General features: G+C 36.2%; 1 protein-coding gene across 3 annotated transcripts in view; it reads right to left on the bottom strand.

Annotated features, from left to right (window-relative positions):
* Positions 1-27,325, bottom strand: part of MAP4K5 (mitogen-activated protein kinase kinase kinase kinase 5) — a 199,401-nt gene that overhangs the window by 114,798 nt on the left and 57,278 nt on the right. For all 3 annotated transcript variants that reach the window (XM_043985685.1, XM_043985683.1, XM_043985684.1), the window contains one exon: positions 2,833-2,923. In XM_043985685.1, the coding sequence (XP_043841620.1) occupies positions 2,833-2,923 (91 nt within the window). The remainder of the gene's footprint in view (positions 1-2,832; positions 2,924-27,325) is intronic.

The following is a 27,325-nucleotide window of genomic DNA, read 5'->3' on the forward strand; positions in this document are numbered from 1 at the left end:
CCATTAGTCATTTTCTTTCTGTGACTTTGAGTAAAAAAGTCATTGTCCTTAGTACAGAAAACAGAAGCAAAGTAAGAACGTGGCAGCTTTGTCTTCCCACTGTTGTCAATTGCTAACACACCTATTCCAGTCATATACCTCTCCTCTGATCCTTCTTTCTCTCCCAATCTAACTAAAAACAAACTACCAAAAAAACCCAACAACCTCCAAACCCCAAATCAAACCTAAGCAGCAGTGTAATATAGTGAATGGAGTACTAGGCCTAGAGTCAGGAAGATCTGGGTTCAAATCCTGCCTCAGATACTGATGCTGGGCGTTTGCCCACTTAGCCTCTCTGTTTCCAAGTCCTTCATCTGTAGAGTGAGGGGGTGGGACTGGGCAGCTGCTGAAGTCTCTCAGACACTTGACACTTACTAGCGGTGTGACGCTAGGCAAGTCGCTGAACCCTCACTGCCCTGCCCCCAAAACAAAAACAATACAAAACAAACAAAAAACAACCTGAGTCCTGCATCTATACTGTTCTCCTCAGAAGATTTTCATTTTTTCTTCTCACTGGAATTATTTCCTTTAGACTCATAAGATTTTCATAACTAAGCATCTTTCCATCCTTCTTGGACTAATAGAATTTTAGTCCACATGATACTACTTATGCTTCCTCTGAAACCAATGAAATATGCCTTTCCAAAATCTAGGGTGTATATCATATTATGCCTAGTTTTCCTTTCCTTCTCTATCATAAACTTTAGGGAATAGTCCCTTCTCCAAGGGTTTCCATCATTTCCACTTGAGTATCTAGTTCCTTCCTATTACTGAGAATCAGATCCAGAACAGAATTTCCCCTTGTTGGTTCTTTCACTTTTTGAAGGATGACATTAAAAGGAAATCAAAAAGCTGCTTGCTTTTCTGTCTTTGGCAGAGAGAGGAAAGGGCTCTAATAGATACCTAGATAACTGAAGTCCCCCATTACTACTACATTGTGCTTATGTGACAGACTTGTGATGTTACCTAATTCTTCATTTACTTCCTGTGTCTGGACAGGAAGACCAATAACAAAATCACTTCTGTTTGGCCTTTCACTGACCTATACCCAAACACTTCATGTTTTCTTCCTCTGGTCCCAGGATTTCCTTACATAATTATATACTTTCTTAAAACACAGTGCTACCCCACCACCCTTTCTTTTACCTATCTTGTTTCTTCTGAATAAGCTAAACCCATTCAAAGCCATATTCCAGTCACAGGTTTCATCCAAATCTTAATAATACATAAGAGGCTAAATTTGCCTCCTTTTATTTGAACCTTTAGTTCATTTTGCTTGTTGCCTAAACTGTGGGCATTGATGCTAGGCACCTGAGGCCAAGGTTTCTTTCTTAGATTTTGTTTCACATGAACTAGGTATCTCAATTGCTCTTCTTCCTTCATAAAAATTACTCTCTACAGTATTTGGCTTGGATATAAATAAGCAGCTGTTTCCTTCCCCATTCTTTTTAGCCTAAGCTTTTTTAAGATTAGATTTGCAAGATATCTGACGAATACTTTTTTTGGGGGGTGGGGTGGGGGGGGGGTGAGGCAATGAGGGTTAAGTGACTTGCCTAGAGTCACACAGCTAGTAAGTGTCAAGTGTCTGAGACCAGACTTGAATTCAGGTCCTCCTGAATCCAGGGCTGATGCTTTATCCACTGCACTACCTAGCTGCCTCTCAGCAAATACTTTCTTACCAATTTTTGTTAAATATATTTTCTTTCTGCCGCCTCTAATGTTTTGTTTTGTTTTTTTGCAGGGCAATGAGGGTTAAGTGATTTGCCCAGGGTCACACAGCTAGTTAAGTGTCTGAGCCTGCATTTGAACTCAGGTCCTCCTGAATCCAAGGCCAGTGCTTTATCCACTGCGCCACCTAGCTGCCCCACCTCTAATGTTTTAAACCACTTTAAGGAGGCCAAACCCCATGCTTAGACAACTTCCTTTTAGTCATTGTTTATTTCCCAAATCAAATTTTATTTCCTATTTATTTCTTATTTCCAGTGGGCAACAGTGAAGAAAAAAACCTATGTCTTTATGGACATAGCTTCTTGCCCCAAACTGTGTAACCTTTGACAGTACTGGTCAAGTACTTTCTGTCAGTATTATTTGGGCTCAAATCTCTTACCAGAAGGGAGCACTAGCTATGTCTCAATAAGGCTTCAGAGGTTCTCTGTTAGGTTTTAGGTACACATCTGTATTTTTGTTATCACCTTGGGTGGCTGTGAGCAGGGACCCACCTCAACTGCTCTGAATTTTAATAATTACCCTCAGGGTTCAGATGTCTTCTGCTTTTTAAGGTTTTTTTGTCTCTTCCTTTCTGTTAGGAATCATGTCTTGTCATTTTACTTGTCTTTTTAGCAGTCCTCATTTCTAATTTGGTACTTCTAATCTGATGTGTGCTAAGTCAGGTCATGGATGATGTGAAAGATATTGCTGTGATGGGAAGAACACTGAAGTCTCTTTCTAACTCAAAGATGTTGTTTTTTTGAAAATCAAACTTGTTATAAATGTGTTCAAAGTAAGAATAAATGGACTCTAAAGGTTCTCTGTGGGTAAGACTAAGGTAAAGTAAACCTTTACTTTGTTAACTGATTCTCAGTTGTGTCCTGGGCTTTTATAAGTTGCCAGATAAAATGATCTCTGAGCAAACAGGATGTTAACAATATATGGAAAGGGGGATCCTAGAAGACTTGTAGAAATTTAGGAATTCCTCAGAGAAACAGTAGGAAAATTAAATATGAACAATATTACATTCAAATGAAAAAGTAGTAACAAAAGGTGTTTAAAATACAGACGATGGATTTTTTTTACCTGAGATAGCTCCCAAAGTAAGCAACAATATTGCAGTGTTTACATTCTTTAACCATATATATTTCTTGCTGAATCAGCGAAAAATCATCTCCTGAAAAACAAAAAATCACATCATCATCAAGCTAGAACTCTGTATCCAAGACATTTAAAAAGCTATTTCATTTTTACAGGTTAAAAAATACTAAATGGCTATGTGGTTGGAAAACAACTCATTTACAAAGGTTAACCTCCCCCTCCCCAAGTTACTACTGATACATGGTATCATATTCAATTATAGCTTTACATGGAAACAGAATATTTATTTCAGAGAACAACCGAATACAGTATGTTGGAGACTGGAAGAGTCATCCTGGAGAATCAAAAGATCCTTACCCTTACCCTGCTAAAGATACCTATTTCAAACTACTCTGCAGAGACCCTTTGGTCATTTCAGAACTGCAATCACCAGCCTCCCAATGGACTTTGGCCATTATTCAAGGGATTAAACAGGGTCAAGGACTGAAAGTAACAGAAATTATATTTCCCTCCCCAACAAAATTTTTAAAACTTTCTTCTAAAAGCAAATAAAGAAATGGAATCATTTCCATCCTGGTACATTTTGAGTTCCAACTCTCTTTGCCATGCTATGAATATTTTTAAAGAAGCCCATTTTATTTTGAGATTTCTTTTTTGTTTTGGCGGGCAATGGGGGTTAAGTAGTCACAGGGTCACACAGCTAGTAAGTGTCGAGTGTCTGAAGCCAGATTTGAACTCAGGCACTCCTGAATCCAGGGCCAGTGCTTTATCCTGTGCCACTCAGCTGCCCTCTTAAAGTTCTAATTATTTTAATATAATACATACATATACATTATACACTTGTGAGTCAATTACAATTGTTCTGGTTTTTATGACACCATAATAATTCATTAAAATAATTTATTTAGCCATTCTCCAAACAGCGGGCTCATAGGATACTGGTTATTTCTATTTTGTTATTTTTCTATTACAAACTAAGTACATAAAAGTTCTTTTTTCTTTTTCATGAGGAGCAATATCTTCTCTATTACCTACACGTATTAGTATTTCTAAGAGTGAGGCCAAACAAAAAAGATGAGCAGCACCTCCCTCCAAAAAAAAGATCTGCAAGGAAATAATAGAAACTGTTAGATGAGGGAATTCAATATAGGTGCCTCATAAGTTTGAATTCCATAAGGAATGTGGAGAATTAAGTACTAAATAAGCACAAAGTCTATGACTCAAAGAACAAAAATCTAATAGACAAAAACTGTCAAATAATGAAAAGAACGAGTGAAAGAAAACCTTTTTTACACAAAGGCAAAGAGAATGACACCAATGAACAGAAAGCAAGTCGAAGGAGAAGAGATGAAGGAGGATTCAACTTGACTACTTAACCGAAAGGAAAAGAGGAGAAGAATTAGATAATTAGATAAAAGCAAGTAAGAAAAAGGAACTGATAAAACTTCAAAACTATGGCAAGGGGGGCAGCTAGATGGCGCAGTGGTTAAAGCACCGGCCCTGGATTCAGGAGTACCTGAGTTCAAATCCGGCCTCAGACACTTGGCACTTACTAGCTGTGTGACTCTGGGCAAGTCACTTAACCCCCATTGCCTGCAAAAAAAACCAAACAAAAACCAAACAAAAAAAAACTATGGCAAGTGTTAAAACTGGAAAGGGGCATTGCTTGGGGGTGATGGGAAGAGATTTTAGGAAAACAGTTGCTTTAAAATAGATTAGGCTAAAATAACTGAAGACACTTGGTACTATTTTTATAAAGGGGGGCCCCCCTAATTTGGGGAAGGAAAAAAACCCCTAAAAACATGAAAGCTAATTTATAATTTTAAGTGTAAATAGATTAAATAATCATATAAAATGAAAAAGTGATGGAATGGATAAGAAAGTCCCAGTCTGTTGTTTACAATAACCATATTTTAAAAACAAAGACACAGAATATAATAAAAAATGAGGAACTAGAAAAAATTTACTATGCATTGAGGGAATCCAAAAAAGATGATGTAAACATGCTATAATAAAAAGCAAAAAAACCCTACATAATGCTAAAGGAACCACTGACAACACACCAATTATCAATATAATAATAATAATATAATATTCTTCAAATGCTTTAACATCTAAACACATAAAGGGATTATTAACAAGAAGACATAGTAATACAAAAAGTAAAATATAGAACTGAAAAGATTGCTGGAGAAACTACAGCTTATAATATATGCTAAATGAGACTGATTTAAAGAATATACATATTTTTAGTGCCACATGAAATTTTTACAAAAACTAACTGGGTAGAGAGAATTGCAAATAAATACAAAAAGGCAGAACTGACCACTTAAATGCATCTTTTATGGACCATAATGAAATAAAAATAGTTATCCATTTGGGAAGCACAAAAGACAAAGACCCAAATGAAGACTTAATAAGATCCTAAATAATAAATAAGTGGGTCAAAGAACAAATCAAAGAAATAAATGATTACATAAAAGATGATAATACTGAAACAACATACCAAAATTTCTGGGATGGATCTAAAGCAGATCTTGGGGGGTGGGGAGAAAACACATCCCTACAAATATACTAACAAGACAAAAAGAGATTAAGAAACTGATTATGCATTTTTAAAAATTAGAAAGCCAACAAATAAACCAAAAATAGTACAAGACAGGAGATATTAAAAATTAAAGAAGAAATAAACTGAAAACCAAATAATAAAAATGATAAACAAAACTGAAAGCTATGAAGACTAATGAAACTGATAGACCTTTAGCCAATATGATTAAAGAAATGGCAGAAAAAAAATCAAATCAATAATAGCAAATGAGCAGGGGCGGCTAGGTGGCGCAGTGGATTAAGCACCGGCCCTGGATTCAGGAGTACCTGAGTTCAAATCTGGCCTCAGACACTTGACACTTAGTAGCTGTGTGACCCTGGGCAAGTCACTTAACCCCATTGCCCCGGAAAAAAAAAAAAAAAAAGCAAATGAGCAAGGTGAAAACACAACAAAAGCAGAAGAAATAAAAATCATTGGAACCCATGATACACTTATATGCTAACAAAAACTGAGAACATAAATAAAGGAATATCTTCAAAAATGTAAAATACCCAAATTAAGAGATTAAAATGAATTGTTTCAGTAGTGGCCAACTCTCTGTGACTGCATTTCAGATTTTCTTGGCAAAGATATTTGAGTGATTTGCCATTTCCTTCTCTAGCTCCTTTTATACGGATAAGGAACTGATACAAACTGGGTTAAGTGACTTGCATGGGGTGATGCAGCTAGTAAGTGTCTGAGGTTGAATTTGAACTCAGGTCTGCCTTAGTCCAGGACTAGCCCTCTATCCAATGGGCCACCTTGATGCTCAAATGGAGAACTTAACAATCAGAAAAGGAAACAGAACTAACTGTAAATGAACTGCCACCACTGGCCGGGGGTGGGTGGGGTGGGTGGAGGGGGGGTTGTAGGGAACTCTTAGTTCTGATAGATTACCGGGAGAATTCTATTAAAATGTTTTTGTTTTTGTTTTTGTTTTTGGTGAGGCAATTGGGGTTAAGTGATTTGCCCAGGGTCACCAGCTAGTGTCAAGTGTCTGAGGTCAAATTTGAACTCAGGTCCTCCTGACTCCAGGGCTGGTGTTCTATCCACTGCTCCACCTAGCTGCCTCAAATTCTATTAAAATTTTAAAGAACAAGTAATATCCATGCTATACAAAGTATTCCCAAAATGAAGAAAGGAAAGACCCCCACGACAATCCTTTTATGAGACAAGTATAATCCTAACACCTAAATCAAGAGGGATGAAACACAGACTAGAACTATAGACAAATATAATTAAGGAAAACTTATTCAAAAAAATTAAATAAAACCCTATCAAACAAAGTGCATTTGTCCAAGGAAATAATTCATTATGACCAAATTGGATTTGTACCAGGGATTCAAGGTGCGAGTTCAACCTTAAGAAAGCAATCAAGATGAATTAATTGTATTAAAATCTGCAGAAAAAAACATCTGACAAAACACAACACTCATTTATGCTAAGAACTTTACAAAGTGTAGCCCTAGGGAAGTCTTTTTTAATATCATAAAAAGTATCTATCTAAAGCTAAAATCAAGCATTATATGCAATGGAGATACACTAGAATATACTTTCCAATAAATGTAGCAATAAACTAAGAAAGCCCACTCTCACCACTGTTACTTAGTATCATTTGGGCAACGCTAAGCAATAATAATAAGGGAAGGAGAAAAAAATAAAGGCATAAAGATAGCTGAAGTAGAGATAAAACAGTCCCCAAGAGTGATGATATGATGACTTGCTTTAAAAATCTTAGGGAATCTGCAAAGATCATAAATAAGCCAACTGACAGCTTCAGCAAAGTTGCAGGCTACAAAAATAATCAACTGCATTTCCATATAACAATAACAAAATCCAAGAGACAATAACAGAAAGGAAAATCCCATTCCAAATAACTACAAAGTGCACAAAGTATCTGGGCATTGATGTACCAAAGCTCAAGAAAGGCTTTTTTAGATTTAATTACAAAGTACTTCAAAAAGAACAACTAATTAGCTAGAGCACTATTCAGTACTCATGACTGGGCAGTGCCAATATAAAATAAAAATATATAAAATATATAAAAATTTGTCAATAAAAATGACAAAACTATCAAAGTTAATTTAAGCTTTTAAAGCGATGCCAATCATTATCAAAGGAATACTTTATTAACCTTGATAAAATAATAAAATACATTTGGAAAAACATAAGCTCTAAGATGCCAAGGAAAATTATGAAAAGAAGTAAGGATAAATGGAGAATAGCATTTCCAGACCTCAAACTACATCATAAAGTAGCAGACATCAAAACCATGTGGTACTGTTTAAAAAATTAGGTAGAGGGGCAGCTAGGTGGCACAGTGGATGGAGCGCCGGCCCTGGAATCGGGAGTGCCTGAGTTCAGGTCCGGCCTCAGACACTTACTGGCTGTGTGACCCTGGGCAAGTCACTTGACCCCAGTTGCCTCATTAAAAAAAAAATTAGGTAGAAATGGAAAAGATGAGACAAGGGAGAATTAGAAACAATGGACCTTAATGTTCCAACATTCAATAAATCAGGAAACTCAGGAAAGAACTGTTTTGAAAACTGGAAAGCAGTCTAGAAGAAACTTAGACTAACGCCTTCCATCATATTCTACAACGCAATACAAGAGATTCATGACCTTAATATTAAAGCTCACATGATTAAAAAAAAAAATTAGAAAAGATGCAAATTATATACTCAGCTATGGGAAGGAGATATATTCTTTTTTTTTTTTTTGCATTGCAATTAGGGTTAAGTGACTTGCCCAGGGTCACACAGCTATTATCAAGTGTCTGAGGCCAGATTTAAACTCAGGTCCTCCTGAATCCAGGGCTGGTGCTATGTCCACTGCACCACCTAGTTGCCCCAGGATATATATATATATATAGGGGGGGTTAGAAAATTGGGGTTAAGTGACTTGCCCTGGGTCACACAGCTAGTACGTTGTCAAGTGTCTGAGGCCGTATTTGAAATCAGGTCCTCCTGACTCCATGGCTGGTGCTCTATCCACTGCTCCAGCTAGCTGCCCCCCAGAAGATATATTCTTAACAAAAACAAGGGATAGTGGCAATTAAAAAGATAAAATAGACAACTATGATTATGTGACACTGAAAAGCTTCTGCAATTGAGTTCTGGCAGCTGAGCTGACTGTATTTCTCAAGGCAACAAGAAACTTAATTTCATGGAGCACTTAGTCATTATATCTTACAGTTTCCCCAAGTATTTTTTAAAGACCACCATGAAGATAAATACAATTTATGTGTCAACATTCATTGCAGAGGATGAGGGAGTGAAATTCTGTCAAGTATGACAAGATTCTCCAAATTAAATTTTAAAATATATGCTTTAGGGGCGGCTAGGTGGCGCAGTAGATAAAGCACCGGCCCTGGATTCAGGAGTTCCTGAGTTCAAATCCGGCCTCAGACACTTGACACTGGCTGTGTGACCCTGGGCAAGTCACTTAACCCCCATTGCCCCACAGGAAAAAAATATTTAAAATATATGCTTTAGTATTTTGTGAATTCAATGTAATTATAATTTCTGAATACATGCACAGTCAGACCTTTGGCTAACTTTAACAAAGATCAAAGCCAACACAAAATCAGAAGGAAAAAAGATGGGAACATATTAACAATACCAACCTGACCTAGTTAAATAAAGGTCTGAGTTGAAAAAACTGGGAAAAACAACATGGACTATCACCATCACTTATGAAAGTTTAGCTAAGGAAAGGGAATTACCACAAAGAGGAGGCCCAAAAGAACCTAGAAACAACCTCCAACACTTGATCTTCTTCCAAGTACAAATAAATATATACTGGTCAAGGAAAACAATAGTTTATCATTTTTAAACTCTTATGGAGAAAGGTGGTTTTAAGACCATGAATCCTATCACCTCATAAAAAAGCAAGAAGCTGTGGAGGGGAAAAAAAGAAAGGTGTAGAAAGTCAGAAAGACAAAAACTCGAGGGGGGGGCTGCCCCCCCAAAAGTAAAACAATGTTAACAATTGAATAACAACAATTTTCTCCATCAATAATAGAGGACCCACCATTTGGGCCCCAAAATCAGTGTCTGATGTGATACACAAAAAAATGGAAATAGCACCAGCCCAAATATGCAAAAATAAGTTTCAGGTAGAAAGTGAAACAACTTTAAGGGTATTAAAGGATTCTCAAAATATTGGAAACAGAAAAAGTTACTGAATTAGATTAGAAAAAAAATCAGACCTAAAAGAGGCAATTAGTAAGCACAGATTCACATGCCTATTTGCTCATGTCTACTAACTTCTTGAAATACAAAATGGAAAAAAGAGGACTTTCACAAATAGTATTTTATAGCAGACCACCTTTTTACTATGACACAAGAGACTAAAAAGTAGAGTATTAAAATGCCATTTGCTAGTCAGATCTAAATAACTGGAAAAATATTAATTGCTCGTGGGTAGGCAGGGCCAATATAATAAAAATGACAGTCTTACCTAAGTTAATTTATTTATTTATTGCTGAACCAATCAGACTATCAAAAATATTTTACAGAACTAGAAAAAATAATAACAAAATTTATCTGGAAAAACAAAAGTTCAAGGATATCATAGGAATCAATGAAAAAATACAAAAGAAGGTAGTCTAGCAGTACCAGATCTCAAACTGTATTATATAAAGCAGTAATTATCAAAACAATCTGGTACTGGCTAAGAAATAGAGAGGTGGATCTGTGGAATAGATTAAGTACAAATTAGTAGTAGTAGTAGTAGTAGGCCTCCATCAGTCTCGGACAACCATGGATCAGTGCCTTGAAGAGCCACAGGCCACAGTGTGGCTGTGCAGTCTGATATGGGAGCTGCAGCTCCTGAGTGACTTATAACTGGTAACTGCTGCATCCCGTGTTGTATCTACCCCATGAGGAGTAGCTGGAGTGTCCTCTCCAGGGCACTGGCCTGGGCAGATCAATATGGAAAACAAGCTGTTGCCCATGCAGCAGGTTTTCCCTCTCCATGACACTGGTGGATCCAAAGGAGAGGCAGAGCCAATACAGTTCGGCACCAGTGCCGCCACAGGAGTTGCCAGAGGGATGTGATGTCCAACATCCAACTGCCTAAGGGACTCCAACTCCTGATTTTTCTTTGGGGTTAACTCCTGAAGCCTTTCCCATATATGGGTATAGCCACAAGGCAATAAAAATTATACTATACTAAATGACTATAGTAATCTAGTATATGATAAACCCCCAAAGCCAAGATTTTGGAACAAAAACTCATTATATGACAAAAACTGCTGGGAAAACTAGAAAACTATATGGCAGAAAGAAGGTATAGACCAACATCTTACACCATATACTAAAATAAGGTCAAAATGGGTATATGACACAAAATGGGCCCTCCCCTTGTTCATCACAGGCTGATTAAGCACGAAAGCTAGCTAACCAGAACATAGTATTCTTAACCCTAATTTCCATAATTATTCTTTGAGTTCTCAGCTAATGGGGGAGGTGACACAGGGACGTTGCTTCAATCTTCCGGGGAGAAGACCTTGTTGAGAGGAGCTCAGGGCTACTTGAACCACATGATCTGTCTGCCAGGGGGAAGCAGAATTGAGACTTGAAACCTCAAAACAAGTCCAGAGGAGTGTAATTTGAACGGTGCTCGCTATGTCCTAGTGAGAGGAGACCACTGCTCCTTTCCTCACATTAAGATGACAGAAGTCTACTATTGGTTTCACACTGGCTTTTTTTCTCCAAGGATATATGCTTGAGTCCTGAGCCTCTGACTAAATCATTTTCTGTCCTTGTCTCCCCACCACTGTGCTGCCTACTACTGAAATGAAGGTCACACACAGACTGTCTCTGATATCTGATATTCTCTTTTCCTTGTAAGTAACAATAAAGTTTATTAAAACTCTCTTGAGCAAATTGATTTCATCTGAATTCCCAGGCACTACACTATTAAAAGTTACTTGTAAAATGCAACCTAAGAGGCTCTTCTCCAAGTCTTTCTCATGCATATTTTAAAACCTTACAAGATTATTCCCTGAAAGATGTGATAGAGATAATTTTGTTCTGTAAGTATACCAACACAGGGTATCCCAAAATTCTTAGTGCAATATTAATAGTTTTAAATTGTACCATAGCCTTTTTGAACACTGTAATGAGCAAAGCATAAAACAAAAGAGATATGTTAGCCAAAGGTATTTGACACCATCATGGAGTATGTCCTGCACAGAATCATACAGAATCCTGCACAGGAGGAGGATGTTCAAGTGCTCCAGGTGCTTGTTTGGGGCCTTCTTGCTGTTTTTCACATACACCCTATCCTTTGTCTTCCATTTCTACTAATTTGCAAGTTTCCATGCCTGGACTGTACCTCACTTCAGAATTACTTAAAATTCATTGCTTCTTTCAAAATTCTGCTCAGGAGACATCTTTTACATGAACCTTTCTTGTTTACACATCCTCCCCTAATGCTAGTAGTACTCCTGCTAAAAAACAAAACAAAACAATCTTTTATTTATTTTGTATATATTTATTTATGAACATGTTCTCTTCTTCACAGAATAAAAATCATTCTGGAGCATTTTTTTGTATTCTCAAGTACTTAGCACAGATCATGGCACACAGAACCCACTTAAATGCTTGCTGGTTGTTTGAAGAGCATGGTGCAAATTGTATGAAGCCTTGGAAAACTGCAATCACCTAAATATGATTTTCATCCCCTTAGAGTTTGACATAAGAACTCATTACAGGAAAAAACAAGTTAATATATTTCACAGATTATCATATTCAATAGGAATGACAGCCCATGGAACTGGTCCATAATCACATATGTCTTGCGCAGATGCTGCAGATAGATAGACAATGGTCTGGAACCAAAACTGACTAGGAGGAAGAAAACAATCTGGATGGCCTTTTGGAAATTGAACAATGCTTTTAAGAACCAAACTGTCTCTGAAAAAAGTTTTATCCTTTTAACATCACATAGCCATAAATCATGAAATACCACACCCTTCTCAGAATAAAAAATTTGAGAGTATATATGGCAAAGCATTTTTTTTACACTTGTATATACTACACTTGTATAGAAAGGGGGTAGAACTTTTTATTTCTCATAATTAAGGGTACATGAGGACAGACAAACAATAGAAAAAGGAATAGAGAGCAGGTATCATATGAACCTCACTCTGACCTGAAAAAGACAAAAGAGGAGTATTTTACACACAGAGACAGTTGTAGTAGAAATGCATTAGACTCAACAAAGAAATGACTGGAATTAGAGGATGGGGCAGTATGTCAACAGAGAGGACAGTACCAGGGAGGGAATGACCTCTCCCCAAGCAAAAAACCAAAAACCTTCCTAATTCTGAAAGGGACTTAAAGGGAGAAAGGGGTGGAGTAAGGAGGGAGAGAATGCTGAAGGAGATTTGAGGGAGAGGGGAGCAAAGATCTAGACTCTAAGAGGGTGACCATACACTGGAGAATGGCTGAATAAACTACCATTTATGCTAAGTGTCATGGAATGTCACTGTGCCGTGAGAAATGAAAATATGATTTCAGAGAATGCTGGGTAGTATGTACTAATTCAGAGTGAGGAATAGGGTGGACAATTTATATACAAAGATGAAAACAATATAAAGAAAAACAACTATAAAACACAATAACCAGCCATGTCTCTATAGGACATATAATGAAGGTTATCTAGCTCCTGATAATTTAATAAACATTTAGTCTTCTACGTCCTAGGCACAGTGCTAAGCATTGGGAATATAATTATAACAATAATAATAATAATAAAAACAGTTCCTGCCCTCAAGGAGTTTACAATGTAATAGGAGAAGACAACACACAAAAGGAAGCAAGAAAAGCCCTCATACAGGGGCACTTAATTCAGTGGAATTGAAAAAAAGAGATAGGGCAGCATAGGCAATGTGAAGTGAATTCAAAAGTCTAGAAGACTCTGGTCTGCCCTCCAGCACAGGGAAGAGAAGGCAGAAGAATGTGGTATCAGTCAAGGCTAGAGTTAACAGTATGGTAGTGAGATTCCATTCCGCCGCAACCCGCCCCCCCCCCCCCATACCTTTTAAAAATAATTTAATTTGGGGCAGCTAGATGGTGCAGTGGATAAAGCACCGGCCCTGGATTCAGGAGTACCCGAGTTCAAATCCGGCCTCAGACACAACACTTACTAGCTGTGTGACTCTGGGCAAGTCACTTAACTCCAATTGCCTCACACCCCCCCCCAAATTAAATTTTTTTTTGGGGGGGGGGCAGGGAGAATTACATTTTAAGTTCCAAACTGTCTCCCTTCCTTCTTCCCTACTCCCACAAAAGAAAGTTTTTCCACACAGATTCATAAATATATATAAAACATACTTCTACTTATCAGTTTTTGCTCTGGAGGTGGTATAGCGTCTTCCTTCATAGATCCTCTCTACTTGATCTGGGTATTTAACTTGGTCGCTTAAAATTACTCTGTGAACCATTTTGTTGTTACTGTATAAAACATTCTTAGTTCTGTTCACTTCACTTATTATTATTTCATGCAAGTCTTTCCATGTTTTTCTAAAATTAACCAGCTCATTTTTTCTTACAACACTGTAGTCCATCACAATCAAACTTTTTTTTTAGCCATTTTAGCCTATCAATTGATAGGCATCCCTTCAATTTCCAGTTCTTCACCACCACAAAGAGAGCTGCTATAAATGTTTCAAAACATACAGATTTTTTTCTTTTTTTCCCCTGACCATCTTGGGAAGCAGACCTAATAGTAGTATTGCAGGGTCAAAGGGTATACACAGCATTATAATTATTTGGGCATAATTCTAGATTGCTCACCAAAATGGTTGGATCAGTTCACAATTCCACCAATAGTGTATTAATGTCCCAATTTTTCCATAGCTTCTCCAACATGTTATTTTCCCAATCTGATAGTTGTGAGATCTCAGTTGTTTTTTAATCTGCATTTAAATCAATAATGATTTAGAGCTTTTTTCATATGATTATATATAGCTTTAATTTTTTCATAGAAAAAAACCACCAAACTACCTGTTCATATCCTTTGACCATTTATCAACTGGGGAATTACTCATTCTTATAAATTTTACAAAGTTATCTATGTATTTGAGATGAGACCTTTATCTTAGATAACTCTCTTATAAAATCCTCCGCCTCCAATTTTCTTTCTAATCTTGGCTACATTGGTTTTATTCGTACAAAACCCTTTTAATTTAATCAAATTTATCCACTTCATCTCTCACAATGCTCTCTCTCTTGTTTATTCATAAATTCTTCTCCTATCCACAAGTTTCATAGAAAATGTGTTCCATGGTCTTCTAGTTTTCTTGTGATAGTTCCCTTTATATCTAGATCTCTATGCATTTTTATCTTATCTTGATAAGTGGTGTAAAATATTGATCTATACCCAATTTCTGCCATACTGCTTTCCAGTTTTCCCAATTTTCACAAAAGTATATTCTTATCCCCAAAGCTTAAATCTTTACATTTGTCAAACACAAAGTCACTATAATTATTTATTATTGTGTATAATATATCTATTTGGTTCCACTGATCCACCTTCCCATTTCTTAGCCAATACCAGATAGTTTTGATAACTGCTGCCTTATAGTATAGTTTAAGATCTGGTACTGCTAAACCTACCTTCCCTTACATTTTTTTTTCATTAATTCTTTAATATGCTTGACCTTTTTTTCTTCCAAAAGAATTTTATCGTTATTTTTTCTAACATAATAAAATGCTTTTTGATAGTTTAATTGGGATGGCATTGAATAAGTAGATTAGTTTAGGTACAATTGACATTTTTATTATATTGGCTTTGCCCATAATATTTCTCTAATTATTTAAATCTGACTTTACTTTACAAACCCAGGAATTATATGAACATAATTTTAAAACATTTTATACAATTCCTGGGTTTGTCTTGGCAAGTATAGTACTGGTATTTTACAGTCTACAGCTGTTTTAAATGGAGGATTTCTTCTTGTATGGTTTTGTTGGTAATATATAGAAATGCTGATGATTTATGTGGGCTTATTTTATATCCTGCTATTTTGTTCAAATTACTGTTTCAACCACCTTTTTATTTGAATCTCTAGGATTTTCCAAGTATATCATCATATAGTCCTGTTTACCTTTTTATGCTTCTGTAGGGTCTTCTATTTGAAAGTCAAATTTTCTATTCTGTTCAGGTCTTTTCATCACAAATGCCTGAAAGTCCTCTTTTTCACTGAAGTTCCATTTTTCCCCCTGAAAGTTTATACTCAGTGTTGCTGGATAGGTGATTTTTGGCTGTAGTCCCAGTTCCTTTGCCCTCCAGAATATCATACTGCATGTCCTCTGATCCTTTAATGTAGAAGCTGCTAGATCTTGTGTTATCCTTACTGTAGCTCCACAGTATCTGAATCCTTTTTTTCTAGCTGCTTGCAATATTTTCTCCTTGACCTGGGAGCTCTGGAATTTGGCTATAATATTCCTAGAAGTTTTCCTTTTGGGATCTCTTTCTGAAGGTGATTGGTGAATTTTTTCAATTTCTATTTTACTTTCTGCTTCTAGAATACCAGGGAAATTTTCCCTGACAGTTTCTTGGAAGATGATGTCTAAATCCTTATTTTGATCATGGTTTTCAGGTAGTCCAATGATTTTCAAATTCTCTCTCCTGGATCTATTTTCCAGGTTAGCTGTTTTTCCAAGGAGATATTTCATATTGCCCTCTTTCTTTTTATTCATTTGGATTTGCTTTACTGTGTCTTGGTTTCTCATAAAGTCACTAGCTTCCATTTGTTCAATTCTAATTCTTGGGCAATTATTTTCTTCAGAGAGCTTTTTTGTCTCCTTTTCCATTTTGCTTTTCAAGCTGTTGAGACTTTTTTCTCATGACTCCTGCATTACTCTCATTTCTCTTTCCATTTTTTCCTCCATCTCTCTAAATCTCCTCTCTACTTCTCTTACATTCTCTTCAAAGTCCTTTTTGAGTGTTTCCATGTCCTGGGACCAATTCATATTTTTCTTGGAAGCTCTGGATGCAGGAGCTTTAACTTTGTTATTATCTTCTTCTGAGGGTGTATTCTGGTCTACTTTTTCCCCTAAGAAGCTTTGTATGGTCCGCTGTTTTCTCTGCCTACTCATATTAACAGCCTATTTCTTGGCTTTTAACTCCTTCTTAACATGTAGTGCTGCTTCCAGGACACATTGTCTTGAGGTACAATGTGACCCAGGGGGTGATTGGGCTTGTTCTCAGCCTGCCTGGCCTGTAAGTAATCATGACCTGCTTTCTCTTTGAACTGGAAACAGATGTATGATTGAAATCTGATTCTCTATGGTCAGAAGCTTGGTGTGCCTGTGCCCCTCCCCCACTGGGTGGCTGCCGCTCAAGTTTGCTTGCTGGTTTAGAACATGGGTGTCCTGCCCCAGTTCCAGAAGAGACTAAAGCTAATCCTCCCAACCACTGGACCCCCCTCACCAGTCTGCAAGCTGAGCTTCCAAAGAAGCATTGAAGATTCCAAGGCTCTGGAGATGCAGCCTGCCTGGAGCTGGTTCTGCGCCATGTGCCATGTTCCTTTCTCAGACTTAATTAGGTGATCCCAGTCACCTAATTAAGCCATATTTGGCTGGAAAATGGTCTCGCTCTGTTCTTTTGTGGGTTATGCTGCTCTAGGAGTTGTCTTATGGCACTAATTTTTCTGGAGTGTGTGGATGGGTTTGTTAGGAGCAGGGAGAGTCACAGCCTTTCTTCTGCCATCTTGGCTCCGCCCCCCCATCTAATTGATATCTAACCCCTACCTCCCTAGTAAACACATTTTCTAAGAATCTCTCCCTTATCCTCTATCCTTACCCTCTGATTACTGACCCTTCTAAAAGTCTTCCTCGCTTACCCCACCTTCTCCTCACTCTCCTATTTCTAAGTTAAAAAGACTTTTATACCCTTGTGTATATGTTATTCCCTCTTTAACCCAGTTCTGATGAGAATAAAGTTCTAGTACCATCAACTCTCAACCCCTCTCTTGCCTCCATAATGGTTCTTCCACTCCCACCTCATTTGTATGAGAGAATTGATTCATTTTACCTCTCTCTACCCAATTTTATTTTTTAGGATCATCCCATCATTTGCAATTCAACTCCGAGCCTTCTATGTATGTTTGCTCTTTCAAATAAAAATAAAATTCTTACAAGTTGCAGATAATAAGATCAAAATCTTTACTTTTATGGGAAAAGATTAAGTCCTTTATAATTGGTCTTTAATGTTTACCTTCTTATGTTTCTCCTGAGTATACTAGGTCAAATTTTCCACTTAATTCTGGTCTTTTCTTCACAAATACCCAAAAGTTCCTTAGTTCATTAAATATCCAATTTTTTTTCCATTCAGGATAACATACAACTTGGCTGGGTAAGTTATTTTTTGTTGCAAACCCAGCTCCTTTACTCATCAGAATACATTGTTCCATGCCCTTCAGTCTTTTAATGCAGAAGCTGCTAAACCGTGTGTTATACTGACTGTAGCTCCACAGTATTTAAATTGTTTTTTCTAGTTACTTGTAGTATTTTCTCCTTGACCTGGGAGCTTCAAAACTTAGCGATAATGTTCCTCTAAATTTTCATTTTGGGATCTCTTTCAGGTTGTGATGAGTAGTGGGTTTTTTTCTATTTTTATTTTACTTCCCCATTCTAAAACTTTAGGACAATTTTCGTTAATAATTTCATGAAATATAGTACTATGTAGACTCTATTTTTGATCATAACTTTCAGGTAATCCAACAATTCTTAGAATGTCTCCCCTTGATCTGTTCTCCAGGTCAGTTTTTCTAATGAGATTTTTCATATTTGCTTCTATGTTTTCATTTTAAAAATTTTCTTTTATCATTTCTTGGTGTCTTATGAAGTCATTAGCTTCCCCTTGCCCAATTCCAATTTTTAAGGAGTTATTTTCTTCAGTGAGATATCATATCTCCTTTTCCATTTGGCCAATTCTTCTTTTTAAGGAGTTCTTCTCTGAAGATCTACTTTGAAAGAAATGTGTAGAATGTATTATATGCTCTTTATAGAAAAGCAACTGACCTGAAATGGAGAATCATAGTTTCATAACCTGAGGTCCTCAGCAGAGATTTTAGAGGTATGCAAATTTGGAAGGGGAAAAAGTATATTTTCATTTCAATATCATTCATTTCTTTTGTCATCCATTTAAAAACATTATTGCAAGAAAGGGTACAGAGGCTTCAACAGACTATTAATATCCATGACACAAAAAAATGGTTAAGAACTCCTGTTATAGGGGGCAGCTAGGTGGCACAGCAGATAAAGCGCTGACCCTGGATTCAGGAGGACCTGAGTTCAAATCTGACCTCAGACACTTGACAATTACTAGCTGTGTAACTTTTGGGCAAGTCACTTAACCCTCATTGCCCCGCACCAAAAAAAAAAAAAAAAAAACAACTCCTGTTATAGACAGATAATATTGAAGAGCTGAATGTACACAAGTTATATTATGAATTTATAAAGAAACACAGTGATAAAGACAACAACATACATTAATAGAAAACAACATTAAATTAATACAACACTAAATTAAATATATAGACATCAAGGGCAAATGCACTTTAAGAAGAGATTTAGAACTGGTTCAAAACTGAGAAGTCTAAAGTCATAATGGATAGTTTTCACCTTTTAAAAAATAAATCTGTAAAGGTATTTAAGTAAAACTATAATTAATCACTATAGAACAATTAAATTATAGAGACCTAGCAAAAAACAAAAAGAGTGAGAGAGAGACCTAAACTCTAATCCATACTCTACTATCAACTAATTGTGTGAACTTCTGAAAATCATTTAACTCTTTGGATCCTGGATTTCTTTATCTGAAAAATGAAAATGTTACACTGAATGATCTCTTAAAATTCTCTAAATGAGAAATTGCTTACTGGGCTTCGCTTGGAGCAAAGATAATCAGGAACATGACAAGTTCAAGACCTTATTTTTGAAAAAGTTTAGGATAAGAAATGGTTAATTTTGAAAACTTCTTAGATGTGTAAATGGTAGTTTTAAGTAAATATATAAATAATACTTCCAAAACCTCATATATTATGAACTGAATCTTTAAAATAGATTTGATACCTATTATTTCGATAGGAAATGTTATTATTAAATAGTTTCCATCTTTGTGACTTTGTGACTAATAATTAAGTTATTAATTTTGATGCTGAAACATTTCCTACCAAAATCACATGGTCAGTGACACATATGTGACTCAGATGAGTTAACTTTTAGTCAATACAGGAAATGTCTAATTAAGCTTTTTCTAAGATCAGAAAAATAAGCTGCACGGAATATATGTATTTACTATGAAGGATGGTACTAGGCTAACTCACATAAACTAGAGCAGAAAAGTAGCTCATATTAGGGAATTCAATTTAGTTCCAGGGCAGATTTTCAAGGTAATAAATAGCATATAATTTGCCATATGAGGGTTCCCCTTGGAGTACAGACCTTGTCAGGAGCACTTAGGCTTTTATTCCTAGCTAAATGTGGCAAAGGGTTTGCAATAACTAGGAATTCCTGCCATTACTAAGAGAGTCACCAGAGTTCTAACATAGTATCTTATAAATAGTAGCTCAATAAACATTTGCAGATTAATTCTATATTAGCAAGGATAATGGATGTCAAACAGTACATTAAATGTGTATTAAAGCAATTCTTCTCCCAAAGAAACTTTATATTTATATTCATAAATGTAATAATCATGAGGATTCCTAACAAACCTGAAAATGGGGAGGTATGAATTTTAACATTAATTAATTTTTCTGTTTCATTTGTAGTTTATAATCTAAGAGGCAGGACGACACTAAGTTGGCTAAAGGTCTAGGGTTGACTGATAGTAGAAAAGTAAGAGTTGAAAAGACTAAGTTGGGGGGCAGCTAGATGGCACAGTGAATAGAGTACTGGCCCTGGAGTCAGGAGTACCTGAGTTCAAATGCGACCTCAGACACTTAACACTTACTAGCTGTGTGACCCTGGGCAAGTCACTTAACCCCAATTGCCTCACTAAAAAAAAAAAAAAAGGAAAAGAAAAGACTAAGTTGGAGAGAGAAAAAGACAAGAGATATGGGAATTAACCGGTAGGAGTTGAGAAAGTAGGACAAGGAATTATGATTTTTTTGAAAAGAGTCAAAATAAGTAGTGTTAAAGGAGTCTTGCCCTTATGCTTATAAAAATCCTAACCATGTAGCCTTCTGAGTTCTTTCTACAAAAGATCAAGAGCAGTAAATATGAGTGATCTAAGATAAGCAGAAAATCAAAGAAGGGGTTAGGATAAAAGTAAGCTTCCATTTCAAACATGTTCAGTACCATCTAGCAATTTAATTTGCAATTAATCCAAAATATTGCAAACTTTTCAAGGTTTTCAAAGAAAAACATGGATGACAACTAGATTATAAAAGCATATCCCACTCCCCCATACATACACACACACACACACACACACACACACACACACACACACACACACACACACACACACACACAGATCTTTTATTGGTTTAAAGAACTTCCAGTGAATTAGTGCTATCCACCAATGTAGATCAGCAATTGTTTTGCAACTTTTAGCCTAGAAGAGCTGCCTGGATGACTAAGAGGTTAAGTGATTTGCCTAGGGTGACACAGCCAGTAAGTCACAAGATTGGATTTGAACCATGTTTTCCTGATTCAGAAGCTGACTCTATTCATTCTTGTTTCTCTCTATGTAATACAACATGCTGCTTCTCCCATCAAAATAATACAATACAAAAAGAAAATGTTAATGTAATAGTTTCTTCATACAGCATTACCTCATTCTGACTCATATAATGAGTTTACCATTTAAAAAAAATACATATTCTATTCAAAATTATTGTAGGCTTTTACAAGAATCTTGTTTGTGTATATTCACCCACCCCTTCCTTAATTTCAACTGTTACCAATAAGACATAAAAGGAGATTTGTTTCAGCTACAATTTATTAAAGAACTGTAAGAAATGGCAACACATATTCTATCTCTGTGAACAGTTTCAATATTTTAACATTTTCCACCAAGGGAAAAAATTTCCACTTACAAAGGAATCATACATTGAAAGACAGCAACAATTCACCAATCTGATGGTGACAGCTGACCAAAAAACAATTTTTTTAAATGGAGCAAACAACTTAATTTGAAATCTCTGGAAAGATATTTTCAAAAGTTGTGATTGAGTCTCAAGACTCCCCAGGAAAAGTTTTTTAAAAAACAGCATAAAGAATTTCATTCTGATCCTGATCATGAAGAATGTGTGATAACTGAAATACAGTTTATCTGTACTATAAAAATAAATTCTACTTAAATCAAATTAATGCATAAGTTGGACTACAAAGGTAGATATTTTATTTCAAACTATTCTCAAACATTGTAACAGCATCCATATAAACAAAACTGATGTGCTAAAATTAGAAAATATTAACTATTCATTGGAAAGCAGCATGCTACAGTGGGAAAAAAAACAACACTGAGCCTGGAGTCAGAAGACCTGGTTTCAAGACATGACTGCTCTAGTTCCATACTTTATGATCTTAGGCAAATTAATACAACTGTCTAAAGATATGGCTAGAGACCCAACTTCTGATTTTATTGGTGTAATTTCTTCCATCAATAAGTGACAAAGCCAGTGTGTGTTACAAGTCTGACTTGTGTGACTTGAGAAAAAAAGAAAAGAAGTTTGGATTGAAACCTGGTTTTCTAAGTACTGAACTTATACTTAGTGCTCTACCATACTACTTTGCCTTATCTATTAAATGGCATACCTTCCCTAAATCACGCTGTTCAGAAAACTTTAAAAAAATTATTTCTCATGCTTTTGGTTTTTAATACATATTTAACAATAAATTCATTAAACATTAAAGTAGTTGGCAGAGGAATGATAAGTATAAACAAGAGAAATGTTTTTTCAGCATTCTTAAACCTGTATTTTTGTTCTTTAATTTCCAATAATTTTTGCTGCTGTGATGTTTAAAATCTAAATTGTGGTCGCCTTAAATTAGAAGCTGTAGCACCAGTCTTTGGGCATTAAGCATTTATTAAAGCATACAGGTATTCACATGGAGTTCAGAAAGTTAAGAAAAGGCCTATCTAGCCTAGAGTTCCAGTCTGGTCTGGTTCTGCCTCAAGTCCTCCACCACAAGCCTGCTTCAATCACGAACTCCCCAGCAAACTGATTGTGGAAGTTTTTTATAGGTCTGGAGCATGGGTGGTCCTTACACACTGCTTCAAGCTGGATTGGTTAGAGTCATCCAAATCCACTGGTCAGTGGACTTGAAGTAGTCTCGAATTAAGTTCAAAGTCTAGTTTATGAGAACAATCTAGTTAACTTGAAGTAAGCTAATCAACAGTCAATCACTCTCACTTAATTCAATCAATTTAGATTAATCTCCAGGTGGGCCTTTGAGTATCTGCTAAATCCCATTATTTTATCACACTGCCAATGCTTAAGAATATGTAGATGTCTTTCCCTATATGTGTAAATAAAATGAATTCCATTAGACTACTTTCACAAATACATTTTTCAGAATTTCTGTGTGGTATTTAGCATTTATGCTAGCTGTTTGAACAAAACTGAAGTAGCTTTTGTTTTTCATTTTGGAATGAACTTCAGGGGCTATTTAGTTTTTAAAACATCATAATATGTTAATGAATTTCCCAACATTTAGTTAGGATACTTCAAATAATTTTAGAACAATCTAAATTTCGGACATAAACTCTTAGGCTCACAAGCTTCTTGTATTGAATTTGTATTGAAGCCAAAACAATACAAAAGTGCTTCCTTGTATGGATTTAACAGATGAGCCAGACTAGATTTTTATTTGGACAGGAAAAGATAACCACTTGCCAAAAAGACTCATTTTGTGGTATAGCAGGAAAAAATTTTTCTGAAAGTATACTGAATAACTCACTAGCTATGCCCTAAACTCTAGATCAGGGGCCCCTTAGATTTTTTTAATGTTTTGTTAACTATTTCAATATAATTGGTTTTCTTTGTAATTTTGTGTATTTTATTTTAGTCAATTTAAAAATATTATTCTGAGAAAGGGTCCATAGCTTTCATCAAATTGCCAGAGGGTCCATGGCACAAAAAAGGTTAAGAACTACTCTACACAGAATAATTTTTCACCAAAATACATTATTAAAGTCGGTAATTTTTAGTACCCGAAATTTTGGTCCCAGCTTACTAAATAACTATAACTAGTCAGTAGTCAATAAGCATTTCTTAAGCACCAGGCATGGTGATAAACTTTGGGAATACAAATATGAAAAAAAGACAGTCCCTGACCTCAAGGAGGTTACAATCTCATGGGGGAAGACAACACACAAAAGGAAGCTGAAAAGCAGGCAGAAGGAGGAGAGAGATAGCTGACTAGGAACGTGTTGGATAAGTCCCAAAGTAGTATGGCTAGGTAAGAAAAGAGAAGATAAAAATAAAATAAAATAAATTTTTAAAAATTTAAAGGAAAAAAAAGAGAAGAGAAGATGCTTTCCTTAAATGGATGTTCCATGTGTAGCCCCACCTTTCCAGGAGAGAGGCAGAGTATAGTGATGAGGTGGAGTACCCAGGCTGATGAATCTTATAGGATGATGGGATTATCTCAATAATGAGCTTCCTGGGGCACGGTGAACAAGTCAGAGAAGTCCCAAAGTAGTACAGCCAGGTGAGAAATTAGAATTTTAATAGAGATATACAAGGTACTCCTGAGGTCCACTTTACCCTCACATTGTCTCTCACATATTTATCCTTCTTTCTTCTGACAATGCCACCACCTGGTCCAGGCCCTTATCACTTCCATACTTGGAATCTGAAATAATAGTTGGTCTCCCTGACTCAAATCTCTCCCCAATCCAGGCCATCCTGCACTCCACGGTCACATTCTGGTAAGATCATGTCATTAATGAGCCCTTTACCCATATTCAATAAACTAGAGATTTCTGCCTTTACGGGACAAGGTAAATGAGAGCCCGAAAGGTTTTAATTTGCTTAAGGTCACCGGATAATTCACATTTACGTAGTGGTTTTAGATTTACAAAGTCTTTCCTCATAAAGCCCTTATAAGTGAAGCAGTATAAGTATAAAGAAGGGATTAAGAAGTTTTTCTACAAGCCCACAACAAAGGTGTTATAAAGAAATCTGAAAGGGTAAAGAGGATGCTTTGTCAAGGACCAAGCATAATGTGCACCCTAGTTAATATCTTGCCCTAAGTTTTTAACATCATTTTATTTACTACCTTGCTTTTATATGCTATACCTATCTACAGGGTAGGTCAAAAGTCACGAAGGGGTCTGATGTTTCAATACATTTTTAAAATTATTTTTATTTTTTGCCATTTACAAGATTTGATTTTTCACATACAATGTTAATTCATTTCCTATATATGCTGCATATAATGCTAATGGTATTATAAATTAAAAACAAAAAAATAAAGGAGTTATCAAATATTCATGACTTTTGGCCCACCCTGTATAAATCAGATGGTTTGACAAAATTTTTTAAAAGCTTGATTTATTTTGACTTTTAAGAAATTAATACTCATTTAAGTATCCATCAATTTATTCCATTCTGAAAAAGTTTTTCCATTATATGTTTTTGGTTTTTGCCAAGTGCTTATGAAGTTGTGTTTGTTCGACTTTTGAACAATAAATACTTTTTAGTATTTTAAACAAATGACTTGAAAAGGCATACTTCTAGATCTTTGGTCCAAGACAGTTGCCTGAATTGGGGGGAGAACTAGCAGTTGGCCCAGATAGAGACAGATACACATAACACACACCACCTACCGAAATACTGCCCCCCCCAACACACACACCACCAAAATAATGATCAAGAAACTACTTTGTCTACCCCAAAAACATACAAAAAGTCAGGAGCCCATGAGGAATAGGAAAGCCATCCCTCCTCCCCCAAGCTACTACTAGCACAGACAAAAGAAGAGAGTAGCATTCCAGTGTGATCAAAGACTATTCAGAGAGACACTTGTAGCTCAGAGGATTCTCTACCTAGAGAAAGTAAGAATAAAGGATTCCCATGAGAAAGCCCCAGGGTGGCCCAATAATAAGAGGCCTTGGACGTCACTGAGAGTGAGTGGCAACACTCAATGGAGTGACAAAAGCAGTCATATGACACTTCTGGTCAAGGGACTCTGAATTCCCAGCATTCTGTCCTGAAACATCATGGAGGTAGAGATGCAGTTTCAAAGATCCAGGGGAGCCTAACATCTGGAGGCAGAGGTCAACCAAGTTGAACCTAGGTGACGGGATAGAGCCTGGTTTTGGGTACAAAGCCACAATTAAGAAACTAACGAGGGAGAGTGAACAGTCAATAAACTACTGTGTGACCAACACTTTGCTAAACTCTGAGGATACAATCTAATAAAGGAGGACAATACACATAATGAATTTGAAAATCCACCCCCACTCTGCATCCATCCAGCTCAATCCAAGGGGAAAGGCAACTGAGGGTGCTAGGGAAGTGTTGAGTATCAAAGTACAATCAAACTACATGATGAGCTTATCCTAGGGAAGGCATGATGTTCATGGAGTTGAAACCAAGCAGAGTAACTGATGGGAAAAGATGAACTTACAGGAGAGATGAAATTAGTACAAGATACTGACAAACTTATAAAGAATTCTAACAGATCCAAATGTACTCAAAAATCTAACCTAGAAGAAGGGAATTAACTTCATAACAACTGCAAGCAAGAGACTCCAGAGGAAAAAAAGGACTTTCCACAAAAATCATATAACTATCTGGAAGAAATAAAGTGAGGTTTTTAAAATGAATTAATAGCACTAAGGGAAAGAACTGGAAGGAAAATAAATTTCTTGGACCATTAAATGCTAGATTACCCAAGTAATGGGCCTGAAAATTAAAGTAGACAAAACAGAAATCAATGACTACATGAGAAATTTCTTTTAAATGAAAAGGAGAAGATAGGGAAAAAAATAAGAAAGAATACACTACACACCTCTTGAAAGGAATCCACCAGAAAAAAAGCCTTTTTTTAACAAGCATAATCAAATGAAACAAATCCACACAGAATTGGTTCCAATGAGAGGTTTTAAAGAGAGGACAGAAAAGAAACAGCAAAAGGAATGTTTCTGTAGAAAAGAGGGGGAAAAAGATGGGTGGGGTAGAACTTTCTATTTCTCAGAGTAGGGGGGAAGAGCATACAGACATGGAGGAAGGGATAGGGGAAACAAGCACCAGGTAAACTTCGCCCTTCCAAATCTAACAAGGGAGAGTTGAACACACAAAGTTTAGTGTAGAAAGATACCAAACTAAACAAGGAAATGAGAATATGGAATCAGAGGTAAAAAAGGAAGATAATTCTAGGAAAGGAACACTCACAAGCAAAACAAATATTTATCCCAAGACTGGGGGAGGGGGAGAGGTAAATGAAGAAAGGAACTAGAAACTAAGGGAGAGTGACCATCAATTGGAGAATGGTTGAACAAATTATAATATAAAAATGTGATCACATGTTATTTATTGCATCATGAGAAATGATGAGATAATTTCAGAAAATCCTAGGAAGTAAGAACAGATAAAGAATGAAGGAAGCAGAAGCAAAACAAATTTGTACTCCTCCGATCAAAGAACAAACCAGACCTCTAGAACATGCTATACCTGTCTCCAGACAGAGAGGGAATGGACTCAAAATGCAAAAGGAAAAATACATTTTTGGACACAGTCACTGTATGAATTTGTTTCACTTGACTGTGCATTTGTTATAAGAATTTTTTCTGTGTTTTAAATGGAGGGGGAGAGTGGTTAAGGGTAATGATGGGGTTGCCATAAAGAGGGGAAAAGGCTATTTTAAAACGTATATAAGACAGAACAGAAGGAAGTTCAGAAAAAAGCGT

This window comes from Dromiciops gliroides, chromosome 2, assembly GCF_019393635.1.
Source record: "Dromiciops gliroides isolate mDroGli1 chromosome 2, mDroGli1.pri, whole genome shotgun sequence".
In the NCBI taxonomy this organism is placed as follows: domain Eukaryota; kingdom Metazoa; phylum Chordata; class Mammalia; order Microbiotheria; family Microbiotheriidae; genus Dromiciops; species Dromiciops gliroides.